Genomic DNA, 20,663 nt, shown 5'->3' on the forward strand with positions numbered 1-20,663 from the left:
CTGTACATAAGTAATGGAATAAAGCTTGTGTTTATTCAGAGCACTCTCTGCCACTGGAATACAAACATAAGCAAACAACTATAGATGGAGAAAATATCATTCCTATAGCAGATGCGATCTTATTCCAACATTGCTAGAATAATCTTCTGCCCGTATTTCTGAGCTCGTGTTACCAGCAGTGTTGTATTTCAGTTGATAATATAGCATTTTCACTAGGTTCTTGGAGGTGTTCAGTGGAATGCTTTTGCTTTAAGATGGTTCCTCTTGTGTTCTAGGATTGTTTAAAAGAGGTCCTGGAGATTGTGGAGCTGGGCATTTCAGGAAGTAAGTCCAAAAATAGTGAGCAAGAGGTGAAGTACAAAGGAGATAAGGAGCCAAACCCCGCATCCATGCGAGTGAAGGATGCTGCTGAAGCTACACTAACGTGGTATGTAATCTGTCAGAGCATATGTACTTTTTAGCATTGCCTTGTCTGAAAGTGTTCTTTAGGAGTTCCCAGCTGAGAGAGCTTTGATGTACAAGAGCATTTGAGAAGTCAGCCAGAAGGTATCCCTGTATCGCCCTTTGGGTAGGGCTGTCCTGTGCTCAGGCAGATCTGTCTTTCCCCCTATGACAGGTATTCAACAGGGAGAAGATCCTTGTGATTGCTGTCTTACTCTCCTCCCTGGTCTCTTCCTTGCAAACCCAACCCCTCCTGCAGCCCTGGTGAGGTGTCCTTTGCCAGTGCTCTCTGCAGACAGCAGTTCCCTCTCTCTCCTGCTTGACCTAGAGATTCTGTTTGTCTGTTCCTCGTTCTCCTCAGCCTGACAGGATGTGCCATCCCCACACTGACTGGGAAGCTGATAGACACAGTCTCGTGTAATGCAGCAGGAAATGGCACACACAGCAGGTCTAAGCTGATGCAGAATGGGATGTGATTCTGCGCACAGCATTGAGCTTGTGTAGAGTATTTGTGAGGTTGTGCTGGGAATGCAGTACAGGTAATGGCTGAGGTGGGGAAGAACAGAGAGTGAAATCCAGGTTTGCTCCAGAGGATTTCAAAAGCAGTGGATGAACAGCATGATAACAGACAGGCCAGGATGGGTTGGATAAATGTGTTTGGCAAAATACAATAGCTGCTTTTTGCTCTGCTTTGCAATAAAATTGCTATAAACTCCACTGCTACTAAAACCACCTGTCATTTCCAAGATAAAAACAGCTACCCATTGGAATTTGTGGGTGGCCCTTTGCTGTTGACTAAGCTTGCATCTCTTCATGTAGAGCTGAAGCTGTCTGAGGTAGCTCAGATGGTATTTGGGCTGACACTGCACCGCTCTCATTACTGGTTCCTGCCATAGACCTGTTCAGTTTCCATTAGTACGAGGTAGATCTTGTACAGCTTCAGATCATCCAAATCAATGCTTCTAGGAGCTTCCTAAGGCCAAGACTCCATGGAGGTGGGCACTGTTGGACCACACCTGGTGGCTTTCTCCCAGAGAAAGTTGCCGTGTGTGGTAGTCATGCTGGTGGGATCCTGTGTCTTTCTTAAAGGGTTTTAAGTTGGTGTAATCTGAACTTGAAGAAAGCAAAGACAATCATAACTCATGCAGCTACTGTGTCAGCCTTGCTTGTTGATATCAGGGTGGGCTTCAGTATGGGTGATGAACTCAGTCATCCATAATCTTCCCATCAGAAGGAACATTAAAAAAAGCTGTGGAAGAGTACAGATTTTGGCACTTTAAAACATATCTTAATATCTTTATAACCCAGGTTAAAGAAACTCATCCTGTAGGCAGAGTACCCTTCTTAGGAGGCTTTCATGTATGGCTTTCTGAGGTTACTGGTTCTATTTTAAAACAGGCTGACAGAGAGGGCTGGCTTTCCTGAACAGGGTAACTGCTCTGTCAAAACACAAATGAAGAGTGAGTGACGGTCTGTGCTTGGGTAGAAGTTTGTCATCTTAATCTGTCATAACACTTTACCTGTTTTCTCACTTGCAGTATTATGCAGTTACTTGGAGCATTTCCTTCTCCCAGTGGTCCTGCGTCTCCTTGCAGCTTGGTGAATGAAACCACGTTAATTAAATATTCTCGTCTACCAACCATAAACAAACATAGCTTCCGTTACTTCGTTTTGGATAATAGTGTTATCCTGGCAATGCTGGAGCAGCCTCTAGGGAATGAACAGAGTAAGTTCATACTTCTCGCTTTCTTCTTCCTCTGGTTAAAACTGCGTGGAGCTGCAAAGCAAAGGTGCTTCAGCAAGTGTCTCTCATGTTTCAGGGACTTTTCTCTTTTTTTTGGTGTGTGATTGAGCAAGGCATCGTTCAGGGATAAAGTGGGAATAGCTTTAATGTCACGGGTAGTCAAATGTATACAAGCCCATCCTAATTATTCATGTAGTTGTCTTCACCTGGTTAGATCGGATGCTCACAGCTGACTGCATCTAAGTAATAACTGATGGACAATGATACTGGCATTGCACTTTGAAAACCTCCTTGTTCATATGAGTGAATATCTACAGGAGGCTTGATAGGGAGAATTGTTTGTTTGCTCAAAAAACAGTTTATGTGACACTTTATTCTTGCTCGGTTGCTTTTCCTTGTGTTAAGTCTTCTGTAACCAAATTTTTCTGTGTGTTCTTTCAGCTTAGGTGGTTGTTGTTGGTTAGGAGCTGCTAACTTGCCCATGTACCATCCTATTCTGTCAATGATGCCCGCTGTAAAGGAGGGTATTGGCCGTCACAGCTGAATGAAACTAATTTAAGCCTCACGAGCTCTGATCAACAAGAATTTATATTAAAAACAATCTAGTATTAAATCGTACAATGCTTTGAACTGAATAACTGATCCCCCGTAAGTCTTCCTGCAATACCTGACAGAATGGAAGACAATTGTGTTGTATACAACCTCAGTCTAAGGCTATGTTAGGTCTGCTGCTCTGCCACAGGTATATTAGGTTGGTGCAAAAATAACTACTATTTTTAACCATCAACTTTAAAGCAGTTTATCTCAGCTTAGAATGAAATTTGTTAATTGAATTAAGAGCTATTAGAATTATGCATTTTTGCCAACAAGAAACAAGTTTCTCTATTCTCATAGCATAGAATTCTGGAGTCCTGCAACTGACAAATACTTCAAAGGTATTTTGAGCTGCTCCTGGGTTATGGGAAATCTTCTCTTGCAGGAAATTGGCAAGATGCTTGAAAATATGATAATTGTTGAGCAAAATGTCTGGGGGGTTGACTCAGGGAGGCAGATATTTGTGGCCTGGTTTGTGCAGCTTCTACAGAGTCGTTTGTGAGAGATGGAGTCGGGTGGTGTTGTGGAGAAAAATTTGTCCTTTTCCACTGAACATTAGATCTGAACATTGCGATTCTGGGTGTATTTTATCGATTCCCTGGCAATCCTTCTCTGCTGGGATGGTTTTGCCAAGATTCAGGAAGGTTGTAGTGGACGATTCCACTTGCCAAACACCAAACAGTGACCATGACCTTCTTTGATTCAGCTTCATTGGGAAAGTGTTTTGGTGCTTCGCCCCTGTCCAGACATCATGCAGAATGCTGTTGGTTGCTGGACAGAATCCATTTTTTGTCCCATGTCTACAATGTAATCAAGAAATGGATCGGTTTTGTTGCACAAAAGAAGTGTAGAGCAGGCTTCATAATGGCAGTTGTTTTGACTTTTGTTCAGCTCATGTGGCACCCGTTGGTTGAGGTTTTTGATTTTCTAGTTCAATGCAACTGTTGAACAACTGTCAAATGGTCCACGCTGAGTCCTTCTGCAACCTCTTGAGTTGTTTTGCATATTTCTGATTCAGTTATGGCCTGCAATTGGTTGTCATTTATTGCAGAAGGATGCCTGTGACCCTCCTCATCTTCAAGGCTCTCATTTCTGTTTTGGAGTGTTTGGCACCAATGTCAAGCTGTATGTTTGTTGATGGTTCCCTGGCCAAATGCTTGGTTGATGTTGCCAGCAGTTTCTGCTGCTTTATGTCCCCTTTTGAACTTATACAATAAAATTCTTCTAATTTGCTTTTTTTCCATCTTTAATCTGACAAGTAATATAAAAAATGAGTAAATGGTGCAACCAAACCATTAGCATAAATAGAGTGAATGTCATGCTTTAAAATGGTATAGCCCATGAATACAGTTAAATAAAAGTTTAATCCAATATAAGCATCACAGTCTACAACAACAAAACTAGCAATGGATTTTGCACTGACGTAGTACTTGCCTTCTCTGTGGTCAGGATGGATTCCAGGCACCAGTACTGGCAGCGGAGATTGCACAGAACTTCATCAACCGGCGAAGAGAAGTTTTGAGTTGTGGTCCAGAGTGCTCTAGCCTCACTGATTATCACTAAACAGATCTTGCCGAAAGTGTTGGGAGCCATTGTCGCGTGTCTGCCCCAGTCTGTGTGTGCGCAAACGTGTTCCTGACTGGAGTGGGGTAGAGCACACTGGAGCAGCTGAGCATTTCTCATCCTTGCTCCTCCTCAGAGTGCATTACTGAGGAATCCTGTGATGCTATTAGATCTCAAATTAGATTATCTTTTCTTGCTGTGTGTAACTTGTAATTCAAGGGGATTTGTATGCAAGATTTAACTGCAATAATGTATAAGTACGTCAGCTCATGTTTGAGCCGATCGCTGGAGCGGGCATTGTGGGCCCTGCTTCTTTTTTTCTGTGTCTGCTTGTGTGGCTGCGCTTCCTGTGAAAGCCTCGGGAAGGAATATCTGTCTGCAGGTTACCTGATGTCATCTGGTTGTGGTTTATGTGCACAAAGGATAAATACAAATAACTTTTAAAAGAGAAACTCTAGGGGTATGATGGTCCCTCTAAGGTGGCCAATGTCAGTGGCCTGTAAGTCTTGAAGGGTGACTGAAATCCCTGCAGTTTTAAAAACGTTGCTGTGTGCATTGAAAGGCACCTCAGGAATCTGCAGTCTAACCTCCTGCTCTGAACAAGGACAATGATTATTTGCAAATTAGTGCAGTTACTGCTTGCAATTTCTGATATGTGTTATCCTCTTAACCCATGTGCTTTGCAGATGACTCTTTCCCCTCCGTCACAGTTTTGATCCGTGGGACATCTGGAAGATTTGCATGGGCCCAGCAACTCTGTCTTTTACCAAGAGGAGCTAAAGCAAATCAAAAGGTCTCTATCAAAGCCCATAAAGAAATCTTTAACTTAGCGCTGTTCAGCAGAAATTCCACTAATGTGAGAGCCCCGCACAGCTGGTGGTTGTACGTTAAGGCTGAGCCACGGGGCCTTTAGCTGTAGGTAATGTGACATCTCTGGTAACTTTACAATTTGTGATTAACATTAAATACAGGCTGCGAAAGGGCTGTCGCCTTCCTGGCTTATCCAAGGGGTGGGGGCATTCCTTTCTTCCTGAAAGCTTCTCCTGAGGTGATGGGACAGCAGGCAGTGTATTTAGTGTGTAGGGATGAGTGCTGGTGCTGATTTGAGGGTGTCAGGCCGAAGCCTTGCAGCAGAGTCAGCAGAGCCTGGAGGTGCTGCAGAAAGGATAGCTATTCAAGCCAGCAAGCCCAGTGTTGCAAAGGTGGCTGTAAACCTGCTGTGAAAAACATTGTCTACCTGGAGAGGAATAGTGGAGGAGAGAGAAGTATTCCAGTTGTATTTTAAAGAAATAACTCGTGTTGTAGGTGTCTGGTGGAGTGTGTCCCTCTTATGAAAATTTGCCTGTTTTTGCTCTTCACCAAATCTTTGAACTCTTATGCCCCTCAGTGAAATAGAGGAAATAACACTGTATCTGCAACAAGGGCCTGTCAGTCTCAGCTGTCATGTCCACATTTAAGTAAATCTGGTCTTTGCAAAGCAGCTTCTGGAGGACGCTCCACATAGTGCTGTTGGAGCTGGGCTGGCTGTTGAGCTGGGCCATTCCACTGGACAGGGTCAGTCCCAGTGTGCTGCCTCCCACACCAAAGGAGAAGTTATCTCCTGGCTGCTGACTTTACTGGCTCTAAGGGAACTTTTCCAGCTTGAAGTCATTCTCTAATGCTAGCAGTTTTGCCCTTTTGAATTATAATTGGTAGTAAATAAATCCGCAAAGCAGCACTCAAGATGTAATTAAAGGGCTTGCCTGCTTGGACCTTATGCATCTACAAACCTCCACCAAAATATTTTAATACTTTCATTGATAACTGCAAGTTTTTAATTGCATACCAGTAGTTTAGAACATAATAGTAACAATGTCAGCATTGCATTGTGATAAGTTATGCAAGCCTTCTGATATTCTGGCAGTGCATCTCACTCCAGACCACCAGCATCACTGCTGCTCTCTTCCAGTACTCCTCAGTGTGGCTCGTTGTGGTCATCAGTCAGCAGGGTTAAAATGGCGGCTACTCAAACAAGCAGCAGCTTTTACTCAATACAGTTGGAATGGGCTGAAAATAAAATATGCCCATGTAAGCTTGCTGGTTTTGTTGGGATTTGCAGCTGCTTAGAGATTAGAAGGTAAGCAGGCTTATTGCTTCCAGGAGTGCGGCCACCAAATTAGGCAAAACTGTGTCTCTTAACATTTACAGCCAGATTTTTAATACAAGTCTCTTAGTTTGAAGTCCTTACTGAATGATTTTAATGCTCTCATTAATGGATTTGTGCACTTGTGGTGGTGAGGGGGAGGGAATCTTTTCCATTCATTATAATAAACTATTATTTAATGGTTTGATGGCCTGAATGTAAAAACTGTCCCTCTCTTTCGTCAGACTTTTGTAGCAGAACCTCGTCCGGCTCCTAAAAATGACGTTGGGTTGAAATACAGTGTGAAGCACCGCCCTTTTCCTGAAGAAGTCGACAAGATCCCCTTTGTGAAAGCTGACTTGAGCATTCCTGATTTGCACGAAATTGTGAATGAGGAAGTAAGTAACTCTCAGTCTCCGACTTAATTTGTTCTTGGGTTTTGTGTCTGCTCATGAATCATACACTAATGTCTTACTGTAAATAGCTTTACTCTTTAGCTGGGCTAATTTCACGTTAATGGAATAATAACCTCTGCCAGCTGATAAAGTCTGTGCACTTCTCCAGGAAGCTGACAATGCCTTGGATGTGCTTTTTGGGAGGCACTCTTCAACATGCTGTATTACACAAACTGGTAACCTTATATTGCTAGGAAGCAATGACTTGCATTTTGTTGTTGCTCCTGGGGAAATGGAAGGGGCTTCTTTGAGACCTCCTGGGAGTGGAGAGGGTGAGCATCTCCAATGTTTTAAAGTTTCACAGTGCCAAATATGTGCTGCTTTCTGTTCACTTGGAAGGGAGAAGTGGTAGCTGATGCTGGATGCATAGATTTGCCACAGCTCTCCAATGCAAACAGGGTGTTCAGGTGCTCACTTTGTAACATTGTGAGGTCTCATTGATAGTGCTTCAGTGTAGATCCCTGTGGTAGAGTTGCAACAGCTGCTCTATCTGTCACTTACGGCTTTCCTAGACGATGAAGCTATTTTCTTAGTGGGTCTTGGTGATCTTGCTGGAATTGGCATTTCATGCGATGTTTTTCAGCTTGAAGAGCGACATGAGAAGCTGAGGAATGGCATGGCCCAGCAGATTATCTTTGAGACTTCCATAGATCAGAAAAGTGAAGAGGAATGGCAGAAGAAGAGCTTTCCTGATCCGATCACGGAGTGTAAGCCCCCACCGCCAGCACAGGAGTTCCAGACAGCACGCCTGTTCCTCTCTCACTTTGGATTTCTTTCACTAGAGGCATTGAAGGTGACCTGATACTTCTTAGTGTTGTGCAAATACCCCGAGTATCCACATGCTCTGACTTGGCAAAAGAATAGAACTGAGCATTATTAAGGCAAGATCTTCTGTGTAATTCTAACTACTGCTAGGCTGTAGTCTAACCAACCGAAGTGGTGGAATCCAGTCGAGGTGTTCATGCTTGAAGTCGCTCCCTTGGCTTGAGATGGGGTTTAGGGATGGTACTTGAAGAGGTTCTGAAATACAAGTGCCTTAGGAGTTCTGCTCCGGAGGTGACTGTGCAGTAGTGCTTTAACTGCTTATGAACGCTCGGGAGTGCATATAGGTTGTACAGGTTTCTTTTTAAAGTTAAAACAACAGTTTATGGAAATGATCCATATTCTTAATTTTAAAGTCTGCCTCTTACTTGTGGGTTCTCTTTTAATTGTTGTTTTCTTTTCGAAAACTGTTAACAAAAGTAGAGAATGGAGCTTTTGCAAAAATGAGGTCTAAAAGTGCTTAGTATTTTACACATCAGTGGTACCTAAGTCAATACGTAACTGTATAGTTGTGATATTTTGGAAGTATCTGCTGCTTTTGTTGTGGTAGTGAGCAGTCTTTAGAATCATAGAATAGTTTGGGTTGGAAGGGACCTTAAAGATCACCTAGTTCCAACCCCCCTGCAATGGGCAGGGAAACCTCCCACTAGATTAGGCTGCCCGAAACCCCATCCAACCTGGCCTTGAACACCTCCGTGGATGGGGCAGCCACAACTTCTCTGGGCAACCTGTTCCAGTGCCTCACCACTCTCATTGTGAAGAAATCCTTCTTTATATCTAGCCTAAATCTGCCCTTCTCCAGTCTACACCCATTGCCCCTCGTCCTATCACTACAGGCCTTTGTGAACCGTCCCTCCCCAGCTTTCTTGTAGCCCCCTTCAGATACTGGAAGGTTGCTATAAGATCTTGTATGGGAGGTGCTCCAGCCCCCGATCATCTTTGTAGCCCTCCTCTGGGCCCGTTCCAACAGTTCCATATCCTTCTTATGTTGATCATTCCAGAACTGGACACAGTACTCCAGATGAGGTCTCACAAGAGAGGAATAGAGGGGCAGAAACATTTCCCTTGACCTGCTGGCGACGCTGCTTTGGATGCAGCCCAGGACAGGGTTGGTCTTCTGGGCTGTGGGTGCACATTGCCAGCTCATGTCCAGCTTCTCATCAACCAGCACCCCCGACTCCTTCTCTGCAGGGCCACTTCTCCAGCCTGTCCAGGTCCCGCTGGATGATATCCTGTCCTTCCAGAGGGGCAGCTGCCCAACTCAACTTGGTGTCATCTGCAAACTCACTGAGGGTGCAGTCGATCTCACTGTCACAGATCTCCATCTGGGCTTTGAGCTATTGACCACTACTCTCTGAATATGACCTTCCAACCAGTTTCTTATCCACTGAACAGTCCACCCATCAAATCCATATCTCTCCAATCTAGAGAGGAGGATGTTGTGGGGGACTGTGTCAAAGGCTTTACAGAAGTCCAGATAGATCGCATCCGTTGGTTTTCCCATGTCCACTGCTGTGGTTACCCCATCATAGAAAGCCACTAAGTTGGTCACACAGGATTTGCCCCTGGTGAAGCCGTGCTGGCTGCCCTTAGTCACGTCCCTGTCCCCCATGTGCTTTAGCATAGCCTCTAGGAGGATCTGTCCTTCAGTGCAATGTTATGTCCGTTTTACTGGCAAAGTAACATTTTTATTTAATGAGGAGTGTAGAATGCAACAAATTGTCAAACTGACGCTTGCTGTTGCTCATTTACAGTGACAGATTACACTGTATCGGAAATTTGTGTATAGTTGTGCACTTGGGAGGAAAGGGGAATTGCCTTTTTATAGTTTAATGTATTATTATTTAAGCCATAAGGGTCTTTTCAGTTAGGAAAGTTGTTTTTTAAGCTGTTGAACTCTGTCTGTTGGATAGGAACCAGCTAACAGTCGTCTACCTCCTCACCTGATTGCACTTGACTCTGCTCTTCCTGGGTTTTTTGATGACCTTGGCTACTTGGATTTACTACCATGTCGTCCTTTTGATACTGTTTTCATTTTCTACATGAAGGCAGGCCAGAAAACAAGTCAGGAGGTAAGTGAAAGTGTGGAGTTCTAGGCAGCCTGTATTATCCTGTTTCTGGTAATCCTCAAGTGAATAAAGCATCACTACTCATGACTGGAGTGGAGGATCAGAAGCAGGGCTGCTGGGCTTTGTGTTTTTGCAGCGTGTGCTAAAATCAGACACTGTGTAGTCTTTTCATAGAATCATGGAATGGTTTGGGTTGGGAGAGATGTTAAACATCATCCAGTTCCAACCCTTACTGTAGTTTGAAGTGTGTCACCACACTTGGGAATGTTATAGCATCTTCTAAATACATGCATTTTTATATATAAATACACACACATATGGATATATAAAATAAATATATTTAAAATATTAATTGCATTTTTATCTGTTGTGTCCTTGTTGTCCATATTTGTAGAGTTGGAAGAGTTCTGTCAGAAATGCATTTCAGATTTGTTGGCTCAGCTTGTACTGGTCACAGTTTGGTCCAGCATTGTGCAGTGTTCAGGTAGTTTGATTTGATTCTAATGTTAAGAGACCTGTTAAAGAAGGAAAAGCTTTCTGTGAGTAAGGAATTGTTATTGCTTTATAAATATTTCATTATATTTACATTCAAATGTGATTAGGTTAATCAGGTTAACTTGTGCAAATCTAAGTCATGCCTTCTGAGCCTATGACCTAGAAATGTGCTAAGACCGCTCATGGGCTCATTAGAAAGAGATGTTTCCATAGAACTTTCTCATTCCATTCTTGTAGTAAAGAGCAGAAGTGTAGTTTCTGTAGTAAATTGTTGCCGTCATCTCTTCTGGCTGTCAGTGTACAGCTGACAGAACACTGTGCCACCACCTTTGTCTGTGTGGAATACACTAATTCTGGAAACCAGGATTGTGCTGTGTGTGAGTTTTCAGGTTGAGGTTCAGAGTACCCAGTCAACAGTCTTTCCTTCTCTAAAGTCAGCTACGACACAAGGTTTGCCTTCCAGCTGAAACGTGCTCTTGCTGAGCTAACAGAATGCTTTTTTTTCCCATCTGATGCTTGTATGCTCTTAAGGATTTACACAGAGGAGATTACGTCATCGTGCAGAACTTGCTGGCCCTTGGAAACCAAATTGGCATGGAGTTTGCCATGTAGATTTAAGAAAATGTTGTGTTTGGGAGATTGTGTTAGACACAGTATGAAAGGTGCCATGACTGCTTCAAGATCTCCAGACACCTCGCTGTGATTCCTGAGCCTTTCAGGTTGCACAAAGGTGCAGTGCTGGTCTGGTTAACCTGCTAGTCTCTGGGGACCCGAGCTGAGTGAGACACTGATACTGCTCCCATCTTTGGAAAGAGTTAACTTATTCCTGTCTTGTTTTGTTTTCAATGTTAACAACACAGAGAGGAGGAGATGAAAGCCAAGCGGTGGCACAGTTTTTGCTTTGAGCAGGGGTGGCTGCCTGATTCTGCTCAGCCATATCCACATGTGTGAGTTCATGGCACTTCAGCTCAGGACTTCATTCCCTTTTGAGAGGGTGCCTGCTCTCCTTTCACAAGGAGTGGTGTCTGCTGTGGGTTATCTGACATGGCAGAGCCAGAGCTGTGGCACCAAGCCTGGTGGTTGTTGCATTACGCCCAAATAGGTGATGGGAGACTTTTACAGTTGAGAAGGGTCTCCTGGAATTTATCCATACAGTGTAATGAAACTGCCTGTGCACTGTTTACATCATTATACTCACATCGTGTGCCCTTTGAAAATACCACGTTGTCCTTGCTTTATTCTAAATTCTTCTTTTGCACGGGCTTAGATATCGAGCTGTGTAGCTGTTTAAAGCCTGAGCTTGCCTGTTTACTAAACTTGTCTTCTAAACTGCTCTTATCTTGGTTAGCTCTGAGGCACAGCCATGACTTCAGTGTCCTCAGGAAAAAGTAATACTACTATTTCAATGCAGTGTGTCAATGCACTGCTTAATATTGTAGGAGATAATAGGATAGGGCTCCAGGACTGCGTGGATATGAGAAGCCTTCCTGAAAGCTTTCCTTGCAACACCTGTCCTGCAGTTTCTGCTCTGCTGGAGCCTGTGTCCTAGTGTACTGCCGAAATCAAGAATGCTGCTGCAACAGAACAGTTCTTGCATGGCCCAGAAAGGCTGGATGCATTGCATAGCATTGTCTGTTCCACAAATCATGATGGTTCTGGTAGCCCAAACCGCAAATTGTCTCTGTCTCCCTGCGTGCTGGTTGGTGAAGGTCTCGCCTTTCACAGGGTCACAATGGGATAAGAATTGCTCTGGATGTGGAAATATCCCAGATATTTATAAGAAATGGGATTAAGGTTTAAAGTGAACAGGGAATGTGATGTTTGATTAAAATGCACGCTCAGTGCTGCTGAAAGTTGTTTGGCAAAATATGTTCTGTGATTTAACATGCAGTGAGGCCTGTGTGTGCTGTGTGCAGGTGAGCCGTGATGAAATACCATTCTCCTGAAATTTCATTTCTGTTCAGTAGTGAAAAACATCCAGGGAGTTCTTGTGTTACATTTGGTGCTGATGCAGACTCTGTGCTGAATGATTCTGTGGTTTCTACCTTTGTAGGTCTCAAAGTCGCCATTTCTAGCAGCTGGATTAATTGTTTCAGAGGCTTTGGCAGTGATAGCAGAAAGACACGCTGATCGAATAGGACATTGCCAGGCAGGATGGGGACTAGCTGGGCAGCAGGGATTAGCATCCCTGTAAAAAGTCTGGGGTTCCTGCCTTGCTGAATAGCTGTATGTGGGCAAAACCATGTTGGTTACACAAAAAAAAGTGGGGAGGAAGAGTTTTTTTTTTGGAGCCTCCTGTACCTACCATGGTGTTGCTGGTCATTTCAGATCCTGAAGAACATGGAGTCTTCCAGAACCGTTCAACCACACTTCCTGGAGTTCTTGCTGTCTCTTGGCTGGTCCGTGGATGTAGGGAAGCACCCCGGCTGGACTGGCCATGTCTCCACCAGCTGGTCAATCAATAGCTGCAGTGATGAAGAGGCACCTGAACAAGGTAAGGCATGTTAAATGGTGTAATAATAAAGTGTTAGGCTAGTTTAGGAGACAGTTAATGTAAAATTTCCTGCTCCTGGACACCTGTTTGAGTGCTTGAGACACTTTTTTGATAAATGCCAGTGTTTACTAGAAAAGAATGTGTAAATATTAGGTTACGCTTCAAGTCAAAGTGAGCATAACTACAGTCTGTCTGTGGTGTTGGAAGCAACCTCAGCAAAAAAGACTTGTGTGCTGTATTTTCAGTAGACTTGAGTCCTTACTATATTACCCAAACCCAGAATTCTGACACAATTGGATACAGATTGTGCTGCAAATTGGCAAATAGACTTGCAATACTGTGTGATTACTTAGTGTTCTGTAAGTAGATTAAAATGAGATAAGTTAACCTTGTAATCACACTTGGTAGGAAGTAATGAAAACAAACTGCCATTTGTAGGTCATAGTGGCTGGAGCTCACACACAGCTCTTCTGTCCAGATTAATTTACTCTGCATTTTTCCACGACAGCAACTCCTTCTCTGGCCTTGTCACACACCACCCTCTCCCCATTCTGTCAGCCAAACTGATCCTCAGGGTAGTGAGTTGCTATTCCAGGATGATGAATTGGAGATTGAGTTTGCCTTGAAGAATGTAGTGGGATTACCTGGAATTCTGACAGCATCTGAGACAGTTTGTGAGGTGGTTGGTCACTTCTCTAAGAGCCAGACCTCTTCTTGGTGATACTCAGAGCTTCAGCCTTCTGCTGAGGGCCACACAAAGGCATCGAAAAGGCTGGTCCAACTTGTTCACAGAATGGTTTTGGTTGGAAAAGACCTTTAAGATCTTTAAGTCAAGCATCCATCCAGTCCTGCTAAGTCTGCCAAACCGTGTCCCCTAGTACAACATCTACTTCTCTTTTAAACACCTCCAGGGATGGTTACTCAACCACCTTCCTGCTTGACAGCAAGAAGAAAAGAAATTCCTCCTAATACCCAATCTAACTCTTCTCTAGTGCAACTTGAGGCTATTTCCCCTTGTGCTGTCACTCACTACCAGGAAGAACAGACCAACCCCCACCTTGCTACAACTTCCTTTTAGGTGGTTCTAGAGAGCAATGAGGTGTCCCCTCGGTCTCCTTTTGGCCAGACTCAACAATCTCAGTTCTCTCAGCTGCTCCTCATAAGGTTTGTGCTTCAGCCCCTTCACCAGCTTTATTGCCTTTCTCTGGACATGCTCCAGCGTCCTGATATCCTTCTTGTAGTGAGGGGCCTAAAGCTGAACCCCGGACTTGAGGTGTGGCCTCACCAGCGCCGAGTACAGGGGAAGGTTCACTTCCCTGCTCCTGCTGGCCACCCTATGGCTGATCCAAGCCAAGGTGCCGTTGGCCTTCTTGCCCACCTGAGCCACTGCTAGCTCATGTTCAGCTGACGATTGATCAACACCCCTAGGTCCTTCTCCTCTAAGCAGCTCTGTTGGACGGCTTTGATCTGGCAATGTACCAGGTGTAGCATTGTTACAGCTATGGTTGCTTAAGAAGCACTCTCCACAGAATCGCTAGGTTGGAAAAGACCTCCAAGATCATCGAGTCCAACCATTCCTATCAAATACTCAACCATGCCCCTGAGCACTTCGTCCACCTGTCTTTTAAACACCTCCAGGGATGGTGACTCAGCGACCTCCCTGGGCAGCCTGTTCCAGTGCCCAATGACCCTTTCTGTGAAGAATTTTTTTCTGATGTTCAGCCTGAACCTCCCCTGGTGCTGATTGAGGCTATTCCCCCTTGTCCTGTCCCCTGTCACTTACGAGAGGAAGCCAGCTTTCTCCTCTCTACAACCTCCTTTCAAGTAGTTGTAGAGACCAATAAGGTCTCTCCTCAGCCTCCTCTTCTCCAGGCTAAACAACCCCAGTTACCTCAGCCGCTCCCCATAAGGCTTGTTCTCCAGCCCCCTCACCAGCTGCGTTGCTCTTCTCTGGACTCACTCCAGAGTCTCAACATCCTTCTTGTGGTGAGGGGCCCAGACCTGAACACAGGATTCGAGGAGCGGTCTCACCAGTGCCGAGTACAGGGGGAGAAGAACCTCCCTGGCCCTGCTGGCCACGCCGTTTCTGATCCAAGCCAAGATGCCATTGGCCTTCTTGGCCACCTGGGCCACTGCTGGCTCATGTACAGTCACTGTCAACCAACACCCCCAGGTCCTTCTTCTCCAGCCAACTTTCCATCCAGACTTCTCCTAGTCTGTAGCTGCTCAGGGTTGTTGTGCCCCAAGTGCAGGACCCAGCATTTGGCCTTGTTAAACCTCATCCCATTGGTCTCAGCCCAGCGGTCCAGCCTGTTCAGATCCCTTTGGAGCCTCCCGACCCTCCAGCAGATCCACACTTCCACCCAGCTTAGTGTCATCTGCAAACTTGCTAAGGGTGCACTCGATGCCTTCATCCAGGTCATTGATAAAGACATTGAACAGGGCTGGACCCAGCACTGAGCCCTGGGGACACCACTTGTCACTGGCCTCCAGCTGGAGTTAACTCCATTTCCCACCACTCTCTGGGCCCGGCCATCCAACCCATTTTCCACCCAGGAGAGCGTGTGCCTATCCAGGCCAGAGGCTGACAGCTTCGTAAGCAGAATGCTGTGAGAGACTGTGTCAAAGGCTTTAATGAAGTGCAAGAAGATACATCCACAGCTTTTCCCTCTTCCAGGAAGTGGGTCACCATGTAATAGGAGATGATCAGGTTAGTTTGGCAAGACCTGCCTTTTGTGAACTCATGTTGACTGGGCCTGATTACCTGGTTCTCTTGCATGTGCTTCATGATAAGACTCAAGATCACCTGTTCTATGACTTTTCCTGGCACTGAGGTCAGACTGACAGGCCTGTAGTTTCCTGGATCCTCCCTCCAACCCTTCTTGAAGATCAGCCAGCCTCCAGTCCAGTGGAACTTCCCTAGTCAGCCAGGACTGCTGGAAGATGATGGAAAGGGGTTTGGCAAGCACACCTGCCAGCTACTTCAGTACTCTTTGGATGGATCCCACCTGGCTCCATAGACTTGTGGGTGTCCAATTGGGCAAGCAAGTCTCTAACCACCACCTCTAACCACTGCTGGCTCATGTTCAGCTGATGATTGATCAACATCCCCAGGTCCTTCTCCTCTAAGCAGCTCTGTTGGATAGCTTTGATCTGGCAATTGTATCAGGCGCAGCAGTGTTACAGCTACAGTTGCTTAAGCAGCGCTCTTGGAACCATTGAATCATAGAATCACCAGGTTGGAAAAGACCCACCGGATCATCGAGTCCAACCATTCGTATTAAATACTGAACCATGTCCCTCAGCACCTCGTCCACACATCTCTTAAGCCCCTCCAGGGAAGGGGACTCAACCACCTCCCTGGGCAGCCTGTTCCAGTGCCCAATGACCCTTTCCCTCTTGCTCTGCTTACATTCCCTGTGCCTTAGAAATGCTCTTCACCTGCGGCTGAGCCAACTGAAGGCTTCTCTGTTCATGTGTAGAATAAAACTACAAATGATTATGGGGGTTGAGGTGTTGGGGAGGGATTAAGGGTACAGAAGCATGGCTTTCTATGAGCAAGTTAGATGTTTAAAATGGCCAGATCTTGGTTTAATTTCCCTTTGAGGATGGGGCCAGTGTGTGCAGGGCCCTCTCCCTTCCCTGTGCTCTGCCTTTGTCAGCGTGGCTGTACAGGAGAAGTGCCACCAGTTGGTGAGGTGACCTGTCCTGGTGTGGGTTTTTAACTTGGGGCTTTTTCTCACAATTTATATTAGATCAAAGACCAGCAAAGAGTTGAATTAATTCCACAAGCTGGTGGAAGCAGGAACTGAAAAAGCACTCAGGGATGGGAGGGCAGGCAAGCTGCTTCCCATCTGGTTCTGCTGTTGGAAAAATCCATGGGTGGAGTTATACGTGTAGCAAGCAATGGCTAAAAACCTAGGGTGGAAGGTTTAAAGTAGACTTGGACCAGCTTGTGAAGATTGCTTGATTTTTATCCTGCAGTCTTTGCTGTGACTAAAGCTATTTCTTTTGTTAAAAGTATTTTCTCTTCGTGGATAGCTCTGATGATTAAAAACTGATTCAGGAGTCCAGAATAGTTTCCAGCAAGACACAATTGAAATAAATTCACAGGCATATGCTTTGGTTTTGTTTCCCAGCTCACCCCCAAAAGCAATGAAGTTCCTAAACGCGATTGCATTTGGGTTGTGGTGCTGCTCCCTGAGAGCTAAGAACTGGAGATGCAGGGGTGCTTCCCAGATGGAGAAACGTAGCTTGGAGGCTCCTGCTTGCTTCTGGCCACCTCTGTCAGCACGCTGAAAGTCACTGCTCTGTTGGGTTTGCTGAGGCAGCGATCCCAGGAGCCCTCTGTAAACTGGAGCAGCAAAATAATGCAATGTAAAGCCCTCACTAGTCTGTCTGGAGGCAGTACCGGGGAGGAAAAGGCTGTTATTTACTTACAGCAAAGGTTTTATTTACTTGCAGTGTGGCTTCACCAAAGGATTGTTTTCTCTTTGTATTCTGAAGGCCTGATGTACTAGCCAGCTGGGGAGGGAGTAAATCAGGCTGAGAACGAGGAGCTTTGTTGTGTTGGGTTTGATTCAAGAGATCCTTCTTTCTAACTCTCGTTGGCAGAAGAAAAGAGATAGAGGAGTGTCTGTGGGAACTGCCTTGAATTCTAGAATAGGATCAGACTGAAGTTATAAATGTTGTAATCTTTGGAGCTTTAATGACTGACTTGATGTATGATAGAGACAAGGGTGAGAAGTAGCTGCTGGATAAATTCTTGTGGCAGATGTGCCTACCAGACTACTCGATCACAGGAAAATAGGGTATATTTATTCCATTATAATGGAAATATGTTCAAAATAAATCCTTCCTTAACCCCAAATGCCTTTGCCTTAAAGGTAACAAAAAAGTTTGTCTGAGAGTGGTTGCTAGCCATGAAACTTGACTGCGAAACCTTCTCATTTTTGAAATGACATTTGCGTGATTTTTTCTCCTTGATTGCACCTTGAGGCAGTGTGAAAAGGAGTAGAGCTTCCTTTGGCTTAACCATTCCTTTTCTTCTATTTCAGATGATCTGGTTATTTCAGAAGATGTTGGGGCTAGTATCTTCAATGGGCAGAAGAAGGTGCTGTACTACGCAGATGCCCTGACAGAAATAGCTTTTGTTGTCCCATCACCAGTGGAATCTCTAAGTAAGATTGCTTTGTACATGCTGGTTACAGAAATTGAAACAATATTTTTTTTGTTGGAGAGCTTTCTTGGAAGCAGAACCTGAATCAGCTGACCAGAAGTGTCTAGTACAGTCCTTGGCAGAAAGCTGCTGGTGGTTAAATGACACCATTCTAATCCTTAGACTCCTTCCTAAAGTGGTGTCAGTTCTATACCCCTGTTTCTCAGTCTAAGCTTCAGGAGATGTCCAGGTTTGCACAGCAAAACCTGGTTGCATTTGGCTGAATCTGTGGTTCACCATCAACTGGTGATGCTGGTTTTCCTTCCTGCCTTTGTGATGTGCTCCTGCAGTGCGCGGAGGAGCATGCGCGCAGCTGCTCTGTAGGTGAGCCATAGCCTTCGTGACATTTTTGGCACACTAAAACCAGAGTGGAACTGGAGTCCCCTGGAATAAAGGCTGTGGGGAATGATGGCCATAGGAAGGAGGAGAACGTATTCCTTAGGACATAGATGAGACACTTCTAAATCCATGGAGAGTGCTTTAATTGCAGTCTGTTTTGGGATAACTGTGAGTTGAACGCTACTGAGTTCTCTTCCTGCATTTGAGTGCTGTACTGACTCGACTCCAAATCTGTTGTGGGAATGGCTCCACAGGAGGCCATGAAGGTGATCCGAGGTCTGGAGCACCTCCCATACAAGGACAGGCTGAGAGAGTTGGGGTGGTTCAGCCTGGAGAAGGGAAGGCTCTGGGGAGACCTTAGAGCAGCTTCCAGTACTGAAAGGGGCTTCAGGAAAGCTGAGGAGGGGCTCTGGATCAGGGAGTGCAGGGACAGGATGAGCAGGAATGGCTTTAAATGGGAAGATTTAGATTAGACATTATTAGGAAGAAATTTTTTGTGATGAGGGTGGGGAGGCCCTGGCCCAGGTTGCCCAGAGCAGTGGTGGCTGCCCCATCCCTGGAGGTGTCCAAGGCCAGGTTGGATGGGGCTTGGAGCAACCTGATCCAGTGGGAGGTGTCCCTGCCATGGGCAGGGATATGGAACTGGATGGGCTTTGAGGTCCCTTCCAACCCAAACCATTCTGTGAGTCTATGTTTAGTTTAAAAAGCTCTATAGCCTTTTTCAGTTTCAAAACCTTTACATGTGATGACAGCTCAAGGTTTTTGGCAGAAGAAAAGAGACAACCCACCTTTCTTCTTCTGACTTACAGCTGATTCACTGGAAAGCAATGTCTCTGACCAAGAAAGTGACTCCAACATGGATCTGCTGCCAGGAATATTGAAGCAGCCATCTCTGACACTTGAACTCTTCCCCAATCATACAGACAATCTTAATCCCTCCCAGCGGGTAAGGCAAAACTTGCATTGAAAAATACACAAACACATGGTCCGACACAAAATGAGACTAACAAAGAGCGGGAGGGGAGAGACAAAGAGGTTTTGCCCCTGCAACAGGAGATGGCAAGATCACTTTAGTTCATTATAGAATTTGGCCATGCTAAGTAGTGATACTCTGCATACTGATGTCTTGAAATGCAAGTAGGGAAAAGTAAATGCGATATTTAAAAAGTAATTCAGACTCAAATCCATGCTTGGAAATTTAGGGTGGGTAGGCATGAACGCTTTTCATACCTAGCCGGTTTAAAATAGTATGTGTCAGTTGTCTGAAGTATCAAATGCGAAGTTGCTTCTGCATGGTAGCAAAGCAGAAAACCATGAATGGCTGTACCAGCAAAGGATTTACAACTGCTTAGTTCTTGTATAGAATTAATCTGTAAATGGCTATATAGTTACTGTTTTAAGAGCTTTGAGAACATTAAGAAAAGCTTAAACCATGTTTTAAGAGTGAATATGTTAATTTATGTTGAACTCAAGTATTGTGGGGACCCAGATTGCTGTTTGCGGTGGGCACTTCAGCTGCCCTGTCTCTGTGGCTGGCAGGGGTTGTACCTGTCCCAGATCTTATAGAATCATAGAATCACCAGGTTGGAAAAGACCCACCGGATCGAGTCCAACCATTGCTATCAAACAGTAAACCATACCCCTCAGCGCCTCATCCACCCGTCCCTTAAACCCCTCCAGGGAAGGGGACTCAACCACCTCCCTGGGCAGCCTGTTCCAGTGCCCAGTGACCCTTTCCATGAAAATTTTTTTACTAATGTTCAGCCTAAACCTCCCCTGGTGGAGCTTGAGGCCATTCCCTCTTGTCCTGTCCCCTAGGGATTGATAAGGAGCAGCTGTGGAAATGCTTGTTGCATGCATTACTGGACTCAGGATGTTTGCAAATGCTACTCTTCCCTTGTGTTCAAAACAGCTCAGTCCTACTTCCAGATCCAAGAGAGTGCCTCAGGGCCGGACCATTCCACCAATGGGACCTGAAACCAAAGTGTATGTGGTCTGGGTGGAGCGTTATGATGATATAGGTGCGTGGAAGTTTTTATTGTTCACTAATGTGATAACAGGGCAGGAACCAGAGAAAAAACTCTGTTCCCTTCCTCTATAAAATGCTAAATCCTTATTTATGTCTGTAACTGGCACTTTGAAGAGTCTAAAGCAGTCCTTTGATGTTTAAGTGGTGGCTCATGGGGCATACGTGAGTTGGTGGCGTGTGGGTCTGGGGTTTGTTAGCTCTGGCAGTACATGTGAAATGCTGTCATGTGTGTTCTTAATGCACAAGGCAAGTGTGCACCCCTGTGTTTGGGGTCCCCT

General features: G+C 45.1%; 1 protein-coding gene across 3 annotated transcripts in view; it reads left to right on the top strand.

Moving 5' to 3' along the window:
• The window catches only part of RALGAPB (Ral GTPase activating protein non-catalytic subunit beta), a 71,790-nt gene that overhangs the window by 43,940 nt on the left and 7,187 nt on the right, over window positions 1–20,663 (top strand). For all 3 annotated transcript variants that reach the window (XM_069872032.1, XM_069872033.1, XM_069872034.1), the window contains 10 exons: window positions 276–427; window positions 1,980–2,167; window positions 5,029–5,135; window positions 6,710–6,862; window positions 7,503–7,712; window positions 9,655–9,813; window positions 12,634–12,799; window positions 17,857–17,979; window positions 19,166–19,302; window positions 20,269–20,377. In XM_069872032.1, coding sequence (XP_069728133.1) covers window positions 276–427; window positions 1,980–2,167; window positions 5,029–5,135; window positions 6,710–6,862; window positions 7,503–7,712; window positions 9,655–9,813; window positions 12,634–12,799; window positions 17,857–17,979; window positions 19,166–19,302; window positions 20,269–20,377 — 1,504 coding nt within the window. The remainder of the gene's footprint in view (window positions 1–275; window positions 428–1,979; window positions 2,168–5,028; window positions 5,136–6,709; window positions 6,863–7,502; window positions 7,713–9,654; window positions 9,814–12,633; window positions 12,800–17,856; window positions 17,980–19,165; window positions 19,303–20,268; window positions 20,378–20,663) is intronic.

The sequence above is a fragment of the Phaenicophaeus curvirostris genome, chromosome 18, assembly GCF_032191515.1.
Source record: "Phaenicophaeus curvirostris isolate KB17595 chromosome 18, BPBGC_Pcur_1.0, whole genome shotgun sequence".
In the NCBI taxonomy this organism is placed as follows: Eukaryota; Metazoa; Chordata; class Aves; order Cuculiformes; family Cuculidae; genus Phaenicophaeus; species Phaenicophaeus curvirostris.